This window comes from Seriola lalandi, unplaced genomic scaffold (genome assembly GCF_002814215.2).
Source record: "Seriola lalandi dorsalis isolate HSWRI2012SDOR001 ecotype SW California unplaced genomic scaffold, Sedor1 jcf7180002054343, whole genome shotgun sequence".
Classification (NCBI taxonomy): Eukaryota; Metazoa; Chordata; class Actinopteri; order Carangiformes; family Carangidae; genus Seriola; species Seriola lalandi.
In genome coordinates, this window is record NW_019524896.1 from 637,255 (window position 1) to 661,466 (window position 24,212).

Here is a 24,212-nt window from a genome sequence, read left to right on the forward strand (position 1 = left end):
AAAAAAAAAAAAAAAAAAAAAAAAAAAAGGGGCCACGCAACGAGCCACATGAAGCCTGTAGCTCAAACCGGATGTGCCATACAGACAGAAGAAGTATTCATGGTAAAGAAGTCGGGATGTGCCAAAGCAGGGAGTCGATTTGATAAAACTGTAGGTTTTCTGGACAGGTGAAACTGGGAAATGAGACAGTGTGTCAAGACTGCGATGACTGCAATTTTGTTATGATCTATTATAGTTCCTAGAAATATCAACAATGTCAAAGTTCCTTTTAGATTACTAGATATTAAGCTTTGCAGCTAATAAAGCCGGCAACAGACCACCATATGCAGTAAGTGAATGCTTAAGTGTTGAAACATCAGAATCCACAATCTACCAGGGACACATGAAAGATATTGCGGTCTTATCTCAACACTTAAAAGCTTAGTTGAACAAAGGGACGTTCAAGCAAAACCTCCTACTCTCTGTACTTGCGACTCATTAGAGAAAGACTGCCAGTAATCCATCATTAAGAATACACATCATTCTGTGCTGACGCGCATGTGTGTGATTCCTGATATAACAAAAAAAGGTTACTGCAGCAGCAGAGGTTATTATATTAAGGCGTTGTCTATCCAATTATATCTAATTTCCAAATGCACATTGTGTGTGTGGTTAAAGCAAGTTTCCAGTAACGGGATGTAATAACATCACTTATTCAATTGAGAGAAGACAACTGACTTTGACAGACAGAAATAACATCTGTCCACAGGTACCACTCTTGGTCACTATTTTAACTGACTTCCACCATCTATAAATAACAAAAGGGCCCCATGCTGACAATAAAGAAAACTGCAATATCAATACAAACGGTATCTGCTCCAAACGGAATCGGTGCTTGGAGGAGGACAGGGACATCACGCTGGGATTCTGTTACACGGTAATGTAGTCTATCGTCACCTTGGGCACCCTCACCAGACTTGGCAGCCTCACTTAAACAGAGCTCAGAGAGGAAAAAAAAAAAAAAAAGGATGAGGGGAGCTGCATGCTAAAGCAGCACAGATCAGTGCTAATGTAGAGAACCTGGTTAGCAAGACTGAAAGGAGGACGCAGAGTGTCGCAGCACTGTCCATCCACCATCACCTTCCACACCCCCCACACCCCCACACCCCCACATCCCATGAGGCGCATGGCTATTAGCCTTACGGCACCAGCAGCTTCAAAGACTGTTTTAAAATGTTTTGAATCAGAAATGTTTTACCTTGCTGAATGTGAGCACTTAGGGCACAGTCACTTCAGGCACGGTTTATCTAAATCCATTAAAGGCTGATACCAATTCACCCTGCTGAAATGCCTAAGTCTTCTTTGAAGAGAAGTGTAGCCAATGCAATTAAACCAGGGGAAGTGACCAGAACATGGAGGGTATGAGACAAGCTCTCAGCTCATTTCTACATGTTTTGTAAATTTGAACAGATGGACAGAAGACTCCAAGTTCATTAACCTTCGCTTACAAAGAGCCACACTCGTTTTAATCATGGCAGGTTACTTAAAGTTAAACCTGACCAAATGTGTGACTTTCATACACGAGCCCAAGCTTGCATGTCATTGGGCAGAGTTACCGTTAATGACCAGATAAAGTTAAAAAAGTTGAAACAGGGCTGAACAATTCATCTTTTCACTTCAAAATAATGACTTGGTGTACAAGAGTGCATGTTCAAACCGATGGAGTTGCTAATTAAAGTATCTTATTTGCGCCGCACTGAGAGGGACTCAGCTGTGCAGTTGTTACACATTACAACTTCACCCTACAAATAATATCACTGTGCCTTTTTCAGTTTTACTTTAATCATCTTTCATGTTAAAGGTTGCATATTTAACAGCTTTCTGGTGTTTTATTTTAAGTGTGGATATCCATTAGACGCACAGCCAGGACAACCACGGGTGATGGAGTCTACTACTGTAGCTTGGTAAAACTCAGCGGTAAATGCAAATGGCAATAGTCAGTCAGTGCTGAAATGAGCCAAACAGAGGCTCAAACTCAGACTGAAATGCTCCAATATTTCATAAAAAGTAACTCTGTCCACTGGTCTCTCAAATTGCTATCTTTACTAAAGCTGTGCAATGATATATCGACTTTCTGTCTTGTAAGTTGCGAGCTCAGCGGTGGAATGACCACTCAGTGTTGTGTTGTTAATGAAGCTTTATAAAAAAATTTTAAAAATGGTCAGTGGGTCCAGGTGGGGGCATGGCTGATGAGGATGACTATATCGGCTAAAGAAATTAATTAAAATTACAGAAGCCCTGCAAGGTCATTTTAAGGAAAAGTTTCTGAATACGAGCTAAATACCTTTCTCCATGGATTGAGTGTTTTTACTCATTCACAGTGTTAATATAGAACCTACACCTGCTTTACAGTCAAAAAGACATGGAAATCTCACTTTCTAAAATATAGGACCTTGAAAAAACATGGACATACTGCACACCAGCAGAAAGAGCCACTAGGTACACATAAGATTAGGTTTTGCAAAGTAATACTGTAATAATACAGGAAAAAAAAAAAAAACTAATTCAGTGGCTGAGATTGGGGGCCCCAATTCTGTATAACAAGCGTATCTCCTTTTTTCATTTTTTTTTTTTGACATTCAATTCTCTATAGGACGCCTTCAGAGCTCACACAATGCAAATCACTCATGGTCCCTATTCATGCACTGATTAATATGCAAAGACAGCCCATCCTCATCTAACAGTCAGCAGAGAAGAAATATAACAGCCAGCCGAGTGGTTTTGAACTTATCTGTTTGGAACTATCAGCACTTCATACATTCAGTGTGAAGAAGCGCTGTGAGATGACATGAATTTATGGATAATGTATCACAATCCCCTGCCTTACAGTACGATCTCTTTGATCTCTTAGTAAAAACATGTTTCATTCTCATTTCTAATAATTTTCTTGACGTTTTATCCACAGACCTGTAAGAACATTGCGACTAGTCCATGTAACTCTCAGTCTGTTCATTTCAAATTATAATTTAAGTATAAAACTGTAATACATCTTAGTTATATGAACATTTCCAATTTCAAGAAGCTAGCAAAGACAAAGCCGCCAAGACTAATGCCTCACAGCTTACATCTATTTGTCCATTGGAAAAAAAAGTTACTAAATGTTTATGTGTCAATTGTGGTTCATAGAAGGAAAATTGGAGTCGGCCCAAATCAGAAATCGACAAAACTACAGAAATAATGCCAATATTTACAATGTTAAATTCAATACACATAAACGACAGTGAGAAGAATAGGAAGCAAGAGTAATGGAAAAAGAGAGGCACAGTCATGAAAGACGCTTATGTAAACTTCAGCAGCGGCATAGAACTCACATCTGGCAAATCAGCTAAACTCGCAATTATGACTCAATGAAAAGTCATTTATTTTCTAATTCAGTCTTAAAACTTTTATAATAACTGTACAGTAGCAGTAGTGTGCTGTATATAGCTGGATCCAAAAAGGGGTACAGCTGCAATCTGAGCAACTCCTGTACTGATGAGAATTTGATTAACATAAGCTGTAATAAATTGGTACAAAAGGCGTACATGTCACTTTGAATGCAGCATGGATCCAGTTACAAATACAGAGCAAAGTTCTAAAAGATCCAGAATCCAGTTTTATTCAGAGAGCAGACTAAAAACGCCTTATAATTTTCCCTTGTTTGGCTGCTTTTTCCAGTTCCCCCAAGTCAAAAATAGCCTGTATTATTTTCATAGTGGCTTTGAACTCACCACAGCAGTTAAACTCCCATATGTTAGCCATTTAGGAATTGTGTATTTTCTCTCCCTCTAAATGTTAAGTTGAACTTTTTCTTCTCTTTGTGGAGTTCTGCTCTGCTCTATGCACAAAAACATTGTTTTACATCTAGAGGGTCATTAAATGGACTTCACAGTATGTGCATTTGCAGCGTTCATCCCTTGTCTGAAGATTCAAAAGCAGATGGATATGATTTGCTCTTAAACTCAGTGTCTTGGGTTCTGTAGAAATGGAATGGCAGGTGCAGCAGTAACCGGGCATTCAAAATGGGGCTTGTTGTTCCAGGTACCAATGAAATGAAGAAATACAATTGAGGAAGTCCAGTTTGACTAATAGATGCGCGAGTCTGAAAGTCTGTCACAGGCAAAAACACTACCACTAACCTACAAAACACTAAACATACCATGAGGAAGTGTTTCACAACTCTGTCGAGCTGGAGGATGAAATTATTGTCATCAAACTTTCCAATTGCAAAGGAACAGCAGAATTACCTTTCAAAAAAAAGTACATGACAAAATTATCTGTTAGGCATGTCCGCATGCACTTATTTCACTGTGCAAAACAGCGCGTTGCCAGATGACATTGCATTGCAGCGCGGCAAAAGATAGCTCAGGTTCAAGTGTTTTGGCAGACAACCCTGTGGTGTTTTTTTTTCTCTATAGCTGACAGCACAGGACATGAAACAGAAAAAGCTGGAACAACCTCTCGATGCCTACAGCAACAGCAGATCACTAACTCTGGGCCAAGAATCTAAATCAACGCTCTTTGAGGCTGCAGATTGATGACCATGGATATGGGCAGATCATTCCAATAGCACAAGGTCAGAAGTGAGGATACACACTAGACTCCATCCATCTGGCCGCAGACAGATCAAGACACAAAAGGCAGCTGTCTGTGTCCACTCCTAACATCATATTCTATTTAATCCGGCCATTATTTAGTCATTTCTTGGAAGGTGGGGTGGCTCCACATCCTAATGTTTGTTACTAGCCTCGAAATTTAATTATCACTGAACTGGAACAGGAACTGGAAATCAATAAATGTAATTAAATTGCTCAGCCTTCAAACTGTGTGATACTGTCATTACCCTTTTAATATACCCCAGGCCTATCATAATGTGATCAATTTCTTTGGATTTCTTTCTCTGCTGCAACAAGGCAGAGCTAAGGCGCAATTGTTTAATTATCTACCTCCTGGTTCTGTTCACTTTTCACTCATATGAGGTACAGCCAATTGCAGGGGAGTCAGAGTATTTCAGTTGGATTATGAATCATATAGAAGAAAAATGAACACATACCGAATGATACTGGTACCATACCGCCCTCTACACCACTAACAGTGACAGTCTGAGCCACCACGAGTGCCGACACGTTTATTTCTCAACTGTAACATGTCAAGCTCCGTGAATTTATTAGTCACTATTTCCTAAACAAACAACAAAATCTAAGTTATATCAGTGATATAATGTTCATGTTATGCAGTTATGCTAAATAACATATTGGCTGATACATAATATTCATAGATTCAAATATCAATATAATGTATTCTGCTTTCAAATTCCAAGGATGTGTCAGTAAGATTTTAGCTAAACATTTAAGGGAGGCAGGACTGCTTTGGGACAGAGATGTCATTGGCTGAATTAAACCTCACTGGGAGGCGACAAAAATGCTCTGACTTAAAGATAGAAACAGCAAAACAGCAGACCTGTAGAATATGGAGGAAGAATAGTGAAATTGACACCTGAGGTTAGAATAACCATCCTTGTGCACTACTAATGTCTACTAATTTAAGTTATTATTAAATCAAACTAGTCTTCCTCTCTCCAAGGACCCCTAGGGTCCATAAACTCCACTTGGAGCACACAGTTGCAGTCTATAGAAAGAGGGGGCAGATGCAGAGGAGGAGGAGGATATGGGAAGCGGGAGAAGTGGGGGTTTAAGGGGAGGGGGGGGTGGGAGGGAGAAGGAAGGGGGGGGCTCCCGCCCTATATAGCCATTGAGGCTCTGGGATTGGATTCTATTGTATACATTGAATGACTATTCAGTGGTCCTCAATGGATGACGAATTTCACCCTAACCAACCAAATTGAAAACTACATCAAATCAGTCGGGGCCTACATGTCAACATTATTTTGCGCCTAAAACGCACTGCACTGCGATATTAAGTTAGAAACTACAGTGTCCTATTCGGCGAGAGAGAAAAACAACAGAAACAGAGGCAATGGCACATCAAAAATGTCGCGGGCTGTTAACCTACATGACCACGCTGATGATAAACTCAAAAAAAAAATCGCACATTGACACATCCGCGCAGAATATCGTTGTCGTGCCAAATCCGATGATGGCCAGAGTCGGAATGGTGGCTGCATCTAATCCATCCAACCAGAAGAGTTTAAGCGCTTATGAAAACAAAAATCCTTTTATTTTGATAAAAAATAAAATAAAATAAAAACAAAAGGGGGGTAAACCCATTTTTAGTGGACTCAAACAAAGCACCCTCTCGAAGAGCGACAAACACACCGGTCGCTCCATCCTCGGTGCGTCACAGCTGACCCAGCAGAAGTGAGAGAGCTACGTTGGACTTTTTTGAAGAGAATTCATGCCTTTACTTTAGCTTATTTGATATGTGAAACTATAAACGACGACTTACTAGCGCACATACATCGTATAAGCAATATGTGCTGGCATGAGGGGGATCACAAAGCGTCCCTCTGCATCACTAGTTCCAATCTGCACCAGCATCCATCTCCACTAACCTTTATGAACTCAGGATCTTAGCTCGCATTAAACCGCACACATGTGGGCTATTTTCACAAAAAAAAAACAAAAAAAACAACCCAAAAATACAGTCTGCCTCAACTCAGAGCGGACAGTGTGCCAACCGGACCGGAGAGAGACAGTGGCATACTGCTCTTGTACTGCGCGGAGATACTCAAAAATGCACCGAGTCGAGCGGCTCCTGATAAGAAACTACAGGAGCAGAACACACAGAAACTGAATAAGAGGCGACTCGGTTGGTGTTTCGCGGTTGATTCGGCGCACAAACAGGCAAAACTCTCACTTTAGTAAGAAAGAAACTTTTGATACGATCGCGCTGAATTTTGCAGAGCACCAGCTCTAACCAAACGCCACTGTCCGGAGTCAGGGACAAGGATGCCGCCGCTGGGACCAGAGGATGCTGCTCCACAGGCAACACAGCTCGGCCTGTATTCTAAACACAAGAAGTAATCTCCACATAACCTAATATGAAAAAAATAAATAACTCAGCTTCTTACCTGCACAGCCAATGAATAGAAATCCCCAGATGATGTCCCTTATGTGAAGCATTGTAATGTGTCACAGATATTCTCCTTGTAGAGTAGACGCACTTTAAACAAGCGAGGTGTCTCTCTCCTGAGGGGGGGAAAAACAGATATCAGCCTTTCCAGGGACAACAACTGCTACCGGACGGAATTTTGGTCCTTGTCGCTACCCGTGTTCGCGGCACAATGAGTGACAAGCAGCAGCCGTAGCACGCACTAACACACACACACACACACACACACACGAATGCACTCAATAGATACCAACGCGAATTACTCCGCCCGGTAGGCTATACCCATATACCCACACACAGAGACACAGAGACACACGGAGGGGGCGGGCTGAGGTGAATGCAGTAACAAAGTAGTGCGCGGAGCCGCCACAGCAGACAGCAGATGGTCACCAGGGACTCTAATTCGGATTACTGGGCTTACAAACTAGCTAACGGTGGCTTAAAAACACGTAGAGCAAAACACGTATTATAAACTAAGAACTAATTAAAAGTGTCATTCAGATTAAAAGTTATAATAATTAAATAATTATTTTTATGTATAAATATGCATTTCCTTTACTTGAATGGGAATATGATATATGTATTTAAGATATAAAACACACATCTATCTACATATCTATATCGATACACACACATGAATGTTATATCAAAATTAAAGGCTTTTCAGCTGCAGATAATAATAATCTATTTATAGAGCACTTTTCAAAAGCTACATTACAAAATTAAAAAAAAAAGACAGCAAAAAGTAGAATCAAATAAATCAGTAGATTTCAAAGAAAAGAAATGCAGATAAAACAATCAGGAGTATAAAAACCAATACAGAGTGATTTTAAGAGAAATAAAACAATTCAAAAGGGAAAGTAAAACCAGGAAAAGCTCGCAGATCAAAGAAGCCTATGTTTTAAGAAGAGTTCTCAACTATGTTCACAAACTTGTCACTAACTTTGTCTGGCTGCTGTTTGGTGCCGGACAGGTGGCATATAACCAGTTTATTGTAGTTTTTTTTGTTGTTGCTGAAAACAGATGCTGCTGGAAAATGAGGTTGAGACTCAAGCCCAAATTCGACATGAAATTTGTTAAAACTTATCACAGCTGTTAAAACCAAATTACCAGAAGACTCTGTGTGCTCATGTACGTGCAAACTGCTCCTCTCATCTGCTACGTCCTCCAATCATACCAACTTGCTAGCAAAAAAAAATCTTTACAATGTATTTGCAGTCTGGAAAACAAACAAAAAAAAGTGACTATCTTAACATATGTCAGTGTCACCACAAACCTAGCTACTAATTAAAGTACCGTAAGTCACGCAGTGTTTCCCATTAATTACCTAGACTGTTTCCTATTAATTACTTAGACTGCCATAGTCTAATTTGTCCCGCCACAGTTTCATAATGAACCAAAAATATTTTTACTCGACATGATGGTAAAGTTACCAGTGGAAGCAGTCAACCTGAGAAGAGTACTGTCAGCGTTAGCCGCTAACAGTACTTCAAAACTACACCGGCCCACACCCCTCTCTGTATGTGAAGGAGCCACTCGGTTTGAGTAATTCAGACTGATCAAGCCTGACATCAGCCTCTGCTGAAAGCTGGAACTTCTTACAGTGCAGTCTTTTAAAAAAAAAAAAAAAAAAAAGGTACAGCTTCACAGCCAGTATGGGGAGGTGGAATAATTAAAATCGACCCAACTCTACATGCTGCATGTGAGAGTTGTTCATGGATAGACTTAAAAAAGAAAAAAAAAAAAAAGAGCAATCAAAACCTACCTTTGAAGCATTAAGTGGGTGGCACAGTGGACTACATACAATCAACTTCACCTACAAGCAGAAGTGTAGAAGTAGAACTCGAAAAAGAAACAGATATTTGCATTTGCCAACCTGGGTCGCCGCTCTGCTGTCTGCCGTCTGCCATCTGGTTCAGAGAGAAAACTCAGAGTAGCTAGGTTGTTGCCGCGGGAATGGCAGTCAGTTTTAATCTTTTAGCAACCAGGAGCGACATTTCCATTATTTCCATTTTGTGTGTAATCTCTAACCTACTAGTTTCACCTACTTAAAACGAAACCTAGAGCAAGGGGTTCAGTAGAAGTCATTCCTCACCTCTCCACCAGTGCGCTCCCCTGCACACCTGTGGCTCCTTCCCTCGTTAGCCGGCCCTGCTGCCTGCCTCACCAGCTGCACCTCATTAACTCATTATCATACCTGCCAGGTATGAGGCCATTGTTTAGAGATAAAACCTGTGTTTTTTGTGAAAAGTCATATGCTCTCATAAAATCCACTGCACTATCATCAGAAGCTAGTAATATTATTCATTTTTAATAATGGAGGTACAGGTAGATTGTTATTATATCGAGTGTTACAACAGGGTTAAAATGTTCATTTGTATTTAATGCATAGACTAATAACTGGTATTTATGGGCATCAAAGGTGGAAGCAGCCCCTGAATGATGACGAATGCTAAGCTTAGCTCCTTGGAAATTACTGAAATAGCATGCTAAGTCAGGCAGAAGTGAAAACCTGAAATCAAGTTTCTGTTTTGTTATTTTAAAAGGGAAATGAGAAAAACATGCGACACAGACCATCAAGGGCAGTTTTTCTTTTGGTGCTCAGCTCAACCTGCTGTTTTTAAAAAGCTAGCTAATTCAATGTAGCATGTAGCCATGGGTTGAAGTATAACAGTGGTTTAACTGGCTAAAAGGTGTTCAGTTAGAGGTTGTTATTCATTAGCTAAGCGCCGGTATAAAGTGATACTCCATCTAAAAATCTACCTTATAGTATCAAATATTCACCTATAAAGTGGAGAAGTGACTGTAAAATCATGTGTAGGTTGCTCCTTTCAGTTGGAACTAGCTTGGCTCCATCTCAGCTACAATGGGAAAAAAAACAACATCAAAGCCTCCATAGAAAATTCTCAAACCCCTGCTGCAGTATAATCCACTTCTCTGTTCATCCATATGAATCTAAACACTCACTAAATACACTGGTTAGCATCAGAGCACTCAACATTCATTCCATTGTGGCCGCCTAAATCCAATATTCGCTTCACTTTGTCCCCCGTTTTAGTTCGTACCAACTCTTGAGAACAGTAGCTACCTTTTTGGTTACTGGTCCACTGTGTTCACAGCTAGTTGTTAACTTTTTCTATGATTTTTGGTGCTTGATCAGGCAGTGGATTCACTACAGCTTTTGTTTTGGTGAGAACAGCTGCTGCTGCTACTGCTGCGCGAAACAAGAGAGTTGTAGGTTAATGAAAGTTTGCGTTTGTTCCTCATAAAAAAGTTGAATTGTTAAAAAGAAATATTAAAAATTTGAAAAATCCACTTCACTGAAAGATCCATTCTGAGTCAATGTAGACTACACTGGAGACTGAATATCACACGTTTAAGTTGCATATTTAAACGAACACATTTTCCCTCTTCAGCAGATGAATTTGAAAAACAGCTTTCTGAAGCTGAACCTACATCATCCGGCACAGTGAAGGTCAATCATCAAAGGGAAGAAGCATGAAGTACGTTTTTGAGTGAAGGACTTTAACAGTGTTAAACAGTTATTATTACACTTTAAACAAGCAAAAATAATACAAAATTTTAAAAACAAAAACACATGTAGATGTCTGTTATTTTATAAGGGTCATATGTGTGAAACAAGAATTTCTAGCATTGCCTCAGTTTTAAATGGAATTCTTGTATAAGATGGCTTTATCCAATAAAAGTTGCTGATTCCATTCACTGTGAGGTATAAAGCTGAGCTGGAGTCTGGAGGAAATCCGCCTCATCATGTGGGCACAGAGAAAGTCTCAAATCCACAGCCTAATTAGTGCACTTCCTCTGGAAATAGGACATCCTCTGCAGTGTGATACCAAAGTCTCCTTGAACTAAAAAAGTGCACAGTTTATCTCTTCTTTAAAAAATCCCCCCAAAGAAGGCTAAAAACAGCTGCGGATTATTTCACATCATTATTTGCATTAAGTCAGTTAATATCAAAGATGACGAAGCAATCATTAAAAAAAAAAAAATTCAACAATGCAGTTTTAAATATAATGGGACACCTGAGCCATATCTGAGCCAGTCCAAAGAGTTAAAAGATTATGGAGCAGAAACCAAACCCACTGCCCATCATATGTTTTTCTCATAAGTCTTCATACTGTGTCTTTTAGTTGGCAGAAAATGCTTGTGGCTCTGAAATGCAGCAAAGCAACCAAATATAATACTCAAACACAGGTTTGTGGTGAAGTTTGTAGTTTTAAGTAGTCTAGGTGAGTGGAAGGGTCTGGTCAAGACTGTGTTGATGTGATGTTGTGCTGGCAACAATAAGAAGAGGCCAAAGAGCGACCATTGACGTATTTCACGAAAGAGAAAGTTCCGGTGAGAAGGGGGAGGGAAAAAAAAAGGTCACAACTAGAAAGAAATACTTTGATTTTGGCAAAGGTTTGGACTGTTTTGGCAGTTTCCATGGTGGGGGTCACAATAACAAAAAAAAAACAAAAAAAAAAAACACCAGGATTTCTGGCAGCATGGTTTAATTACCCAGAAAGGTGCCAAGAATATTCCCTTGGAGTTGAACAATAACATTTTAGAACTGAACTGAATGTTGGATTTTGTCATCCAACAAATAAAACTCAAATTAAAATGCAAATTGGTATGGCCAAGGTATGGCCACTTTAAGCAAAATCCATATTCCTAGATGACTCAGAATTTATGCTGTATTCTGCGTTTTTATATTTTATGTTTATAATTACAAAAATACTTCTTTCAACAACAGTTAGCCTAATGGCTGTCACACTTCTAAAGTGATGCCTAGATGTAGCAGTGTTTCATGTCCCCATTTTCTTGATGTGAAGAATCACCGCCCAACTGTTTTTAAAAACCCAGTGTCTGAACCAGGAAATAAAGATAATACAATTTAATTAAAGACATAACACTGGAAGCAATTAAAAAGTAACAGATGACATTTTAAGAGCTTATCGTTCCAACACAATTAACACCCATTTCAGCACAAATAATTAAAGAACTCTAGAAGCACCAATAACAATAATGTTACGGCAGCTCTGTCATCTGATAGCAGTTCAGACACATAGTCTGAAAACAGAGTCCTCCATTGGGGGGGGGGGGCTGCAAGATCATGTCTGTTAGTAAACAAACATATCAGTCATCTAAAAACGAACCATTATACAAGACGATTAAAAAAATCTCACCACATATTAACGATCTAGCCTCCTCAGTTAGAGAAAATTATGGAGAATATTTTCTCCACTGCATATGATCAGTTCTTTTTTTTTTGTGGCAGTCATTTTCAAAACAAGCCACTTCCTTAATTTTCTTCCCTCCTTGTTCTAATATTTGGTGAGTATTTTAGAGAACATGTGCATAAGAAGCACATGCAGAGTTTAAAATCTAAATGATAACCAGGATGACACTACTAAAAATCAGTGTGCAGGGTGTATAATGGAGATATGGCTCTAACAAAAAGATTTTTCTTGTCCTTGGTGCAGAGATTAGAGAAGACACGAGGACCTGAAAGCTGCAGCTGGATCAGGTCATCTTAGTGATTTAGCATTGGTTCTCAGAGGCGTTCAGTGAGACATTTGGTGGATGTGCTTAACTGAGGAGTCAGTAGTGCATAACTTCCATCTGTGGGATTATGGCCTGAAATGTTAAACTAATTATAGTAATATATAGTCATGGCCCAGCATATAAATGTTTGCAAGTTTCTCACAATGTGGCATTTTAGCAGCTCTCTCCCTCCCTCTTTCTCACACATGCACACACACACATATACTCGACATGGTTTCACACATGCTGAACAGGTGTGGATGAGCTGAGTTTTTGTGCCAGGGATAATGGAGCAGACTGGGACCGTCGCTCACGTCACAGCGAGCAGGTTGAACATGAAAACAAATGGTCTCCTCTCTGTGGTATCTTTCAACCCACACTAAGCCAGTGTTTTTCAAACCAAAAGAAATTGAGCTTTTCAAAACCACTCTCCAGTCAGGTCAGGTGCTGGCACAATGAAACAACAGCTGCACAGAAGCCTACCTAAAGAAATATTAGAACTTTCCAGTTTGTGCCGTAGAATACATTGAAAAATAAGTTTGAAAATTTCATACATTTATTGAGCACTCAAGATACTGTACCAATTATATTTAGTGAGCTCATGCTTACTCGCAATGTGATGGATCGGCAATGCCCCCATGGCCTCTAGAGCCGTTTCATTGTTCAGTCTTACTTTATTTTGAATTTTATGTGAGTGTGTGTGTGTGTGTGTGTGTGTGTGTGTGTGTCTATATATGTATATATATTTAAACCTCCAAAAATTTTACAAATTATTAAGTGTTGATGAGAGGTCAGAAATGCATGCAACAATGTCTTTTCAGGCTGGAAAGGTTATATATATATATAAATAAATAAATAAAAACATTGTACAAAGCTCACCAGCACGTTCTAAAAAGTCTCTCCCCATGGGTGCTTTTTCCAGCCTATACCAGCACTTCCGAATAAGTGCCCTTTAAAAGTAAGCCTTAGCATTTCTTTTTATCAAAGAGTTCACAAAGGAGAGAGTGATAACATCAAGAACAGAGGATGCAACAGGCAACAAAGGTTCTAGGCCCACGGCCCCTACACCTTTTAGTGCCTGCACATAACAATGACTCTCCCGGCATCTTCTTTCCATCCTTTATACATGTATCTCACACAGACTCCAAACAAACACATTAAGGGTTGGACAGAAAGCACCACAACAACAAAAAATATATATATAAAATCGAGGTAATGTGAAATGCAAAAACAAGAACTAATCTCATATTCTTTTACTGTCACGACTAACTGCACTGATGTGGTACATCAATAAAGACATCAAAAAATACTATGGTGATAGAATTGTAATGCTAACAGCAAGAGACAACTTTATCATTGATTGACACAGAGCAAAGAGGCTAATCCACAGGAGGTGAGAGGAAAGTTTCCGTTTGAGCAGCCTGATTCGGTTAGAGGTGATTAATATATGCGAAAACTGAGATGTAGAAAGAGAGCTGTCAAGTAAAATAACAGGTAAGTCTGGGACAGAGACAAGAACAAATCAAAGTCTTACATGTTATATGCAAGAACTGCAACTCTGCAGCAGCACAGGATAACATGATTTACATAGTGCATGAATTCTCTGAGCCACTAGTTTAAGTGATTGGAGTACAGTGTGCTTACTATGCAGAAAATTAAAGTGACAAGCATCTGACAGATGCTTCTCTATTGTTTATATGGGAAGATAAAGATATAATGGACCGGTAGCCTCAGATGAAGAAGTAGCAGTTAAATACATAATCAATATGCATGAGGTTCATTACTGTCTTGTTTGATATTGTTTAAACATTAAAGTATGCCAGGCAAAACAAATAAGCGATCATAGCATCCTCAAGGATCTTAATGTCACAGAGATGTGATACACCTCTGCCCCTGATGTATTATTGATAATTATTGTCTGTGCTCCTTTGCCTCATTTGTATCTTTCGCTTTGCTTGCTTTGGAGTTTGTGTTCTCACAGACACTGTCATGAATAACCTGAACAGTTAAGTGTGCTCATGTCTCTTCCTGTCCTTAGTCTCAAGCTGTGTTTTGACAAGAGGTTTTAAAAAGAGAGCCATTGCTACCCACATCTGTATAATTTATCTTTCAGAGAATATTAAGACACAATGATACTGTTTCTTCTTGTTCAGCCAAATACAGCTGTTGCTGTCGAGAGGTTGTCATTTTGAATCCTACTGTAGCATGCACAGAATTGTATGTGCAATCCACTGTCCACGCAATGCTGTCCTCATCCACGTCCATTTAGTAGCACAGCAGGGCTCTGTGTTTACAGTCTTTTACAGCATATTTGATCTTGAAATGCAGGCAGCAGCTCCTGAAGTAGGACTCAGTCTGTCATATTTCACCTGTCCACCAGGTGCCCCCGGTGTGTTCCCCTGCCCTGCCCAGTGGTGGTATTAAGCAGCATGCGGTATAAAGCAAAGGAAAGCTCTCAAACGCTAATGCTCCATCATCAGAAGCTAGTAGTATGATTAGTTATTATTATTATTATTGGAGGTATAGGTAGATTACTCGAGGTGGCTTTAAAGAACTCAGCAACAGGACAGCTGTATTATAAATATAAAACAGTGTTAATCTTGGAAAAGTTTAACAAAAATGTAAGTGATAAAAGAGCCAAATGTTAAGTAATGCTGACTGCCAAATATGTTGGCTGATACATTCGTATTTTCTCCAGGGTTTTGAAACACACTTTGGTCGTGCACAACGTGGTATGCACTTGTTCTTGTGTAATGTGACATAACACTGTAGGCATGCCTTCTGTTTTCGCACTAAATTCACATTCCTGCTGTTTGAATCAAACTTTATTCCAAAAGTTCCAAGACTTGCTTACTCGTCTTGTGTGCCGCTTGTCCTTATTCCACTGTGATGAATTAACAGAACTGAAATGTGTATAATGATGACTGATCTGATCGCTTCGCGGTTCATGTGAAAAGCACATGAGTACTCAAATTCATGGATCTCATTTGGCACTTGAGAGGAAAAAAAATAAAAAATACTCACACTGCCCACATACTCAGTACCAGAGTTTGTTTCTATGAAAGACACAACCTGCTAACACCACAGAGAGGAGCAGCGACTTTTATTTGCATATACTCTCAGAAAAGGTGGTGCCATGTTGGCATCTTGCAGGTTGTGCAGTGTCAGTGATGTTGATTGGAACTGGTTTTGTTTGTGGCAATCTGGATAAAAACACTGATTTTCGGTTGAAAAGAAGAGAGGGATAAGGTTGTTAGGCACAGCTAATATGAGAGCTTTCTAAATGTTTAATTATCTCAGTCCCTCAGGTTTCGGCACAATCAAGACAATTTGCTGTTTGTCAATGAGATTGCATGTCAGAGTTTACCATAGTTTAATTCTATGTGAAATCGGCACACAAATTTGCTTTGCCTCAGAGAGCAAATACACTGAATACAGCACTTTCACAGAAATAACCCGATTGGCCCTTACATGGTACAGCCACCTGTTTTTTTTTTTTCAGAGAGCATTTTCACCGAAAAATGTAGCTTCTAAAATGTGGGGATTCATGTTTACAGTATACGAGTTCAAGTTCTGAAAGATTCAAAAAAAAAAAAAAAAAAAAAGAAGTAGAAGGAGGAAAATTGCAACATGAGCCTTAGATGCAGAAATTGAAGAAGCATCAAACAAGTGCGCGTCATGGCAGGCGAGTAAGTGATGAAATTCATAGTGCTGTTGATTCCATCCATGCTCACCCTGCAGCTTCCCCCGGAGCTGCAGGGGAATCTCTGCCCGCAGCTGCAGCTTGTCAGCAGGCTGTCATGGAGGCTTAATGTGAGTCAGTATCTTACTGTGCCCAAACTTCAAAATAACCCCTCTCCTTCACTCCATCTCTGCCTCCGCCTCTTTTAGTTACACTCCACCGAATGGCTGGCAGTCCCCTGGTCCAATGTGCCCTCTATCATGCGGGCACCGGGCCAAGATGCAGACATATTGAGAGACGTCCCTCAAGGTACTGATCTGAGTCAGACTGACAAGGGCGTCCAGGTTATTTACAAGGAAAGATATTGCTATTCAGTTTCCTGGTGTCAATCTCCATGGGACATTTATAGCTTTCTATTGCTGTGTTTACTTTCTCCTCAGGAGTTGATGGCAGCCCAGAGAGAAGGTTAAAATATTTGTTTCTGTCTGCATGTCACTCCGTCTTAAGTGGTTAACTTGTGCCCTTGCTGTCAGAAAGTTACAGATTTGTTTCTCAGGCCTTGTTCACCTTTTGCCTCTTCCCCCCCAGTCAAAGACAGTCAAGTCAGTCACACTGAAGGCACCAACTTTGCCGTGGGTAAAAATGTGATTGATGCGACTATTTACATATTTGTGTACTTTTCCTTATTTACTGGATTAAGGGGAGACCTGTCCAGTCTCTCTCTCTCACTCTCTCTCTCTGCCTCTAAACCAATATATTCTGGGATTATTTTAAAGGATAATGGCAGTTTTAATACAACTCGAATCTCATTTTCATATGTACTGTACATCATAAATAATAACATTGTACTCACCGCGTTACTTGCTGAAATCAGAAGTCTGAGTAGGCAATAAACATGAGCAGTCAGACGATAGCAACACACTTCCAGGTTCGCCGGACTGATCTGGAAGAGAAAATGAAGGCAATTAGTAAAATTACCACTCAAACTTTCAGCTGTAAAAACATCTGTCACAGTCAAGACACCATCTTCCTGGTTCAACTTTCACCTACCATACTTCAGCATGGTTACGAGTACACGTTTTCCTGTGCAATGAGGGATGGTTACTAATATTTTTGGTGCGCCCACTTTCACTTTTTTACCTCTGAGTAATGTGGTTTATGAATAATTTATAATGTTCTTAAATCTTTAACCGTTTTAATTGAAATATGTTGCATTTCCACAAGATTTTAACAAGTAAAAACATGTTTTCATTTATGCATGTGATGATAGGAATAAGAAACACCACTGTTTGCTGCATTGACAAAATTTTAAAGGACATTGCTCAAATCAGGCCGTAATGAAAGCGTTCCCCAGGGACTATTCCGCAGTGCCCTGTGGATGGCAATGGTCAAAGTCATCATTAAAGTATTTAATGACAGTCCTCAGGAAACCATTATCATTTGGGGAGTCATTCATTAAAAATTAATCTCTTCCTTCAACCCCTTATTATCGCCACCAAGGTTCATTATGGTGTTGGGTAGCACTGGGAGCTGGCCCAAACCTCAGCCCCTATTGGAAGACAAGGGACTGACCTGATGAGATATGAAATGAGCCTTTACAAACACTGAAGAGAAGCTGAGGTCAGGTCTTATAAGTCTCACCAGTGTAGGACAAAGCTATTGATCTTTCCTCATTTTGATGCTTTAGATTAAACCTAAGAGTGGACCACGGATAGCAAACAGTCTACAAGTGTTTTTACGTCATAACAGTAACATGATTAGGCCTACAGTTCTCTTCCTAAATGTTGTGTTCTCCCTTCCTGTTCTCTGCAGCTACTCTTTCTGGTAAGACTGAAAAGGAAAGTACAATGAAACTGTCTTACAAAAGACATCAAGTGTTACAGAATCCAGCGGCCAGATGCATAAAACTCTGTATAGATTCATGATTAAAAATATGGCTGCACAAAACCATATATAAGCATACGCATTCTTTCCATTGAAATTATAAAGCTGTGTATTAGCAGTAAGAAATTGGGCACATGTACACAAGCCTCACTTCAGCTCCCACAATTAGCCATAAATGGACTAAGACTCCCCTAATCAGTCAATTTGCATTAAAAAAACACTGCCTGTTCCACAAGTTATCAGGCACAGAAAAGAAAGACGCACAATTTAACCGATCGTTAAATGGCGGCTCTTACAGATGAGAGGCATAAACATGCGTCAGTTTACTTCAGTACAATCACTGCAAATGTAAAGTTCGTTTATTGACACTAGAGACGTCTAAACGGGGCTCCCAGACAGGCTCTAACACACTGTGATTAGTAATTAGTTAGTTTCCAGGATGTCTCACAATAAATAATAAGGATATTGAACGATGCTAAAGGAAACATTGAGCACACAAACACTTCTTTCTATTTATGAATTCTTTTTGCAGTGTAAGCGGCAAAACTTATACTGATGATAATGAACGAAGCTCATAATTCAGAGACCGTTATAACAGTCAAATGAGGCCAAAGGAATACAACTCTCACATGTTTTTTCAACACCTAAAAATCTACCTGTGCTTTATTTTAAGGATATTCAATGTTAAGGAATTATTGAAGAAAAAATAACAGAGATTTAGACCTTTGAAAAAAGACCTCTGCTTTTTAGGACTGAACATATCTAAAACCATATAGGGCCAGTTTTGGCGCCACTGTACATTTGTTTCCAGCAAAAATACTCATGTTCACCGTCTCTACAGGGATGCATGGAAACAGTGAGTGTTTCGATAACCTACACAGATAAACTAGCCAAAGCTGGGACAATGAAACCCTGCGCTGAAAAAGAAATTTCCTTTAAATCATTATAGTGATAACAGGCTTACAGAAGAATTGTTATCTATAGATAATGAGAGAATAGATAATGAGAGAGAAAAGAATCACAGTCAAGATCAAAACAGTTTGCTATCTTGGGTGAAAACAATGCCTAAAAAATTTTTGAGCAGGCTTGTTTTGACTAGCAGAAATCTTTAGAAAACAGACCATTTGTTCAGTTATCAAATAACCTCTGTAATAGAAATGTTTTGATACAAGCAGAGTATGATTTGAACCTTTGAAAACTCTTGATCAGATACTGCGATTGCTGTATCACAGATAGATTCCAAACACCCGTTCCTCATGACTTACTGTGAAGAAATCCTTGTGTACAAGACAGGCACAATATTATTTTCACATCTTTGTGCTGCAGTCACACAGACATGGTCTAAATTTCATTTTGCTTGACTGTTTGTTTTTTCCAGGCTCATAACACCACTGGACCCCATTTGCAATATCTCAGCAAGATACAGGATTGAGGCAGACAACGGGGAGTATTGAGATTGTGGGAGAAAATATTGCAATGCTGGCTTGAATGTTTATGGTACAATTTCCTTCTCACCGTAAAGCAAAAGAAAAAGTTTTTAAAAAAAAAAAGGACATAAAGCAATGGCAGCCAGTGAAAGAATTTGAAAACACAAAACTATCAACTCTGAACCGTCATCTACTTGAATTGAATTATTGAGATGACAGCTGTGTCAGACATGAACTAATGAATCTTTCTACTCTCAGTGATGTAGTTACGTTTGAAGTGATTACCAGTGGATGCTCATCTCTGACTCCTCAGTGACACCGGTGACAAATTTGCCATTACTACAGGAGTTTTATGAATCTCATTTAGATAAGAGAGTTGTGCTTTTGTCTCCACTTGAATATTATTTTTGCTCATTCAAAAAGGGATCATTTCAGTCCATAGATGAAATGTTATTATGGTGTGATGTGATGCACTACACCTTGTACTTAAAAACTGATTTTCTAGCTAATGTTTGGGTTTGAAAAACATGGGAATTTTATTCCAGCTTTTCTCAGGAGGATGGCGACCACATTGTCAGCGGCTAACTTCGCTGCACTTCAGACCATTTTTCCCCAACTTTTTTATCTGATCCAACACCTCTGAACAAAAACAGCAAGTCTAAATGTTCATCCCAGTGTGTCACAGTAAGAAATGAGAAGCAAAAAGAGGAAAAGGCCTATAGTCTGTGAGAACCAGTCAGAAGCTTAACAGAGGTCAGAGGGTGCTATATGACACAAGTCTATTTAGATGTTAAACCATCAATATCTTGTTTTGTTTGGACATCTCCCATGTGAGTTTACCACACTATCATCAAAACTGCCAGAGAGGGTTTTCCAGTCACCTCTCCTCCATAAAGTTACAGATTCCATCCTTTAGTTAAGTGCACTGGATGACAACCATTGCAGACGTTTCCTACATAGCTACAGGTATTTCTTCTGCAACATGTAGAACTGGAAAGTGCCAAGCTGATGTTTTTTTATGTAGGAAATAGAGTTTTATTATGCTGTATTCTTGAATAAGTCAACAGCCCAATGAGTATAAAAGGACAGTGTTTATCTGGAAGAGCGTATTAGTCTGTCACGACTGATGGAAGCAACACAGGCAGGATGGACCCAAACGCAGACATGCCAAACAGAACGATGCAGTGGAATAGCTTTAATTAAAGAGCGCTGGCTAACAGGCAGACAGATGGATGAACAGACATGCGAGTTGATGCAAATGAGCAGGAACAGGCAATAGGTAACAAAACTCTGGGTAGCTGGTGCGAAAGATAATGCTCAGAAACAAAAGCAGATTCAGCAGAAGCAGATTCAGTGGGGGGGAAACTCAAGAAGATTCACAGATGAACTGACAGTGAGCTGGTGACAATGGCAGGTATAAATAGTAGCTTGGGTGATAAGGTTCAGGTTGGGGGGTGTGAGTGGGCGGGGAATCACAGGTGCTTGAGGATAGAAAAGAGGTGAGCAGATGGAAATGGGAAGAGAAAGTCCAGGGACATCTGGTGGGCAGATGGAAAATGGCAGGTCTGGGGAAAATAAGGGACAAAACATGGTCAGTGGGAAGTAAACAGGGGGTCGGGGGGGAACTGAGAAACAGGCCATGACAGAGTCAAAATGAGAAAGTCGTATATGCTGCAGGAACACAATTTCTTTACTAAAGGTTAGTAATGGTTAATGAATATTGAGACTAATATGCAATCACTTTTTTTTACCATTCAGTGTTCTGCATTATGAATAATTAGTGTCTGCATGCCTGCCTGTAATTGGAAATTTTGTTTTTGATCATTTGCACCTCTGATGCAGCTCGACGCTGGGGCTGAGAACACCCTGAGATGACCGCTGTGGGGGCAGCTGTGTTTTTTCTGAGCTTTGATACTTGGGTTGTAGCATGCTGCTTTTAGTTTATCCCATTATTTACTTATTTACTGTGCTTTGTGTTCCCTCTTTTGTACTTTTTTTTTTTTCCCCCATTTCATTCAATACCCCGTATGCTCATATCTAAATAACACAGATGCTCAGTTCAAGGTCCTGTGGTTAATTGTAGTTTGCTTATAGACTCCTGTGAGACAATATGAAAACCAACCCTCATGTGTAATTATTGTAACTGTTGATGCATTCTGCACAAATAAACACAAATCATCTATCCCTGTCCTCGCACTCACAGTACACCCCTTTCTCCTCTGCTGCAGCTTTTTGACAGGCAGTTCTACAAACAAGAAATGACAACAATCAATATTTCCGGAAAGAGAGGTCATCCTCACCCTTTCTCTCAATTTGTTTGGACACTGGAGCATCACTGTGTTGCGGGTCAAAGTTTAATCATATGAACTCTGTGAGAGGCAGGAACTGAATTCATCTCACCTCCTAATGAAATGAAGAGGGGATGGATTTCAGTTTGACTGCTGTTTGAAACGATTATTGTAAACAACTATCATACTTTTCCTTTTGTGGCTTTTAGATTTATGATTAACAGTATCTCAAAGTGGGTTTTACTTAAAATCCCCTGCTCTCAGAGGCAGTGGCAAAAAAAGAAGAGGTACCGCCATTAGATGCAAGGCTAGTTATTATATAGGTTTAGAGTTCATTTAATCATCAGGTTCACCTACAGACGCAGCATCAGGGGGACCAGAATTAAGGTAAGGTGCACTTTATTGTCCCACAGGGCAATCTTGTTGCACTGAAGGGTTACGTGGGCAGTAAACCATGGAATTGCTCTATTAGGGCAAAAGACACACCTCGGTTTTATGATTCAAATGTTAAAAATGACACTTTGACATTAAGCTCAAGGTAATTTCCATTAAAGAAAATACTTCTTCATACATAAATTGCATTTATGACCTGCATATAGACTTTTGGCAATTAGCAACATCATGTGTTTCTGGGCATTAAACCATGTAAAAACAAATGTCACTTGAGAATAACTTAATTCCATTTATTTCATACTATTAAATTTGGCCGGTAACCAGTATTCCCTAAGAGACTTGCAATTTGCAGCTGAATCAATTGGACAACATAAAATTGCTTCTAGCAGTTTGAGGGTGTACTCTAGGTTGGTTTGACTTTGTATAACTGAATTAATTTGTTTAATTCAGGAACATTTGGGCATAGGTGCAATATAATGTCAAGGACATACCAAACATTCAACATCAAACTACCTCAAGAGTTAGTCCATATTCTACTCCATTCCACAATAAAGCTTAAATATCAAAGAAAAAATAAAAGCATCAAGTGAAAATTGACACTCAGAAAGAAATGTTTGTCTAAACCAACTCTACAATAAAACCCATTCCAATTTTCTTTTTGGCAAATTGATAACAAAGGACCAACAACAGATGGAAAGATAATAGAAAAGGACAGATGATGGAGGGTTGGGACTGAGAAGAAGATGAGGACGGAGGGGAACAGAAAGTTAGAAAATAAAATTATGATTCTAGACTTCTCGTTGTAACTGTACGACTTCATGAAACCATGTCAGACAAAGAAAAGATACTCAATTTATTTAAACCCGAACCTCACTGATTTTTTTTCCTGAATGGCTGTTTTTTAATCTTTGAAACTGTGATTATGCTGTCATCACCCAGTACTTCATTCAACAATGATTCAGCTTTAAATTCCTGACTGCTGTTTTGCAAAATCCCCTCTAGGTGGCAGTGCAGTATAAGGAGTGGGCTCCCATTGCTCTGTATGAAATATGTGTGAAGTATAAATTAAATCAGGCTGGGGATTTGTTTTTTTGAACATTTCTCTCTACAACTTCTTTCCCAAATCAATTTTTCAAAATATGGTGTTAATGCTCCACACCTGTCTGTTACAACAGTGACATGGTGCACAAAAAAAATTAATTACTCTTTCAAAAAAGGAAATAGTGCATTGTTACATTCTACCTAACATCATGGCCAAGCTTAATCACAAAATATGACCTTTTCAGCTCAAAGTACAGTCCTTGTTGAATATGTCAAACCATGAGCACTAATCTGCTGCTCTAACAACCCCCATTGTTCTGGGAAGAGTTTCCACAAGATTTTGTAACCTGGCTGCAGAGATTTTCTCCCATTCAGCCCCTAGAGCATTAGGGAGGTCAGCCGGTGATGAGTGATAAAGGCTGCACTGCAGTCTGCAGCAATACATCTCAAAAGTGCTGGACGTGGTCAGGGTCGGGGGCTCTGCGCTTCCACACCAACAACCGAAAATCATACTTCATGGGCACAGGGACATTGTCGAGTTACAGTCACAGACTCAAGGAGATCAGGCGTGCTAGCTAAGTCGGCACTTTGTAACTTTGTTTTGAAAAGTGCTAAATAAAGCTAAATTATTATTTATTATCATTATATAAACAGACAGGAATAACAATGTGATAGGCATGTGTGTGTGCTATTTTAGACACAATGCTTGCATGAGTTAAACAAAAAAGTAATAAAGTTAGACGTGTATTTGAAAGTTCAATGATCGGATGTCGCATGAAACCACCAGCATCTCACAAATAACAAATTAAATATCAAATTAAAATCAAGTCACAACCGTTAGCCCGCGCTAGCATGCTCCAC

At 39.4% G+C, this 24,212-nt stretch overlaps 1 protein-coding gene across 7 annotated transcripts in view; it reads right to left on the bottom strand.

Moving 5' to 3' along the window:
• Positions 1-7,316, bottom strand: part of LOC111656087 (neural cell adhesion molecule 1-like) — a 241,098-nt gene extending 233,782 nt beyond the window's left edge. For 3 of the 7 annotated variants that reach the window (XM_087174362.1, XM_087174363.1, XM_087174361.1), the window contains exon 1: positions 7,049-7,316. In XM_087174362.1, coding sequence (XP_087030488.1) covers positions 7,049-7,100 — 52 coding nt within the window. In that variant the 5' untranslated portion in view covers positions 7,101-7,316. The remainder of the gene's footprint in view (positions 1-7,048) is intronic. The other 4 variants (XM_087174364.1, XM_087174365.1, XM_087174366.1 and 1 more) reach the window with 4 other exon arrangements.
• Positions 7,317-24,212: the final 16,896 nt, after the last annotated feature.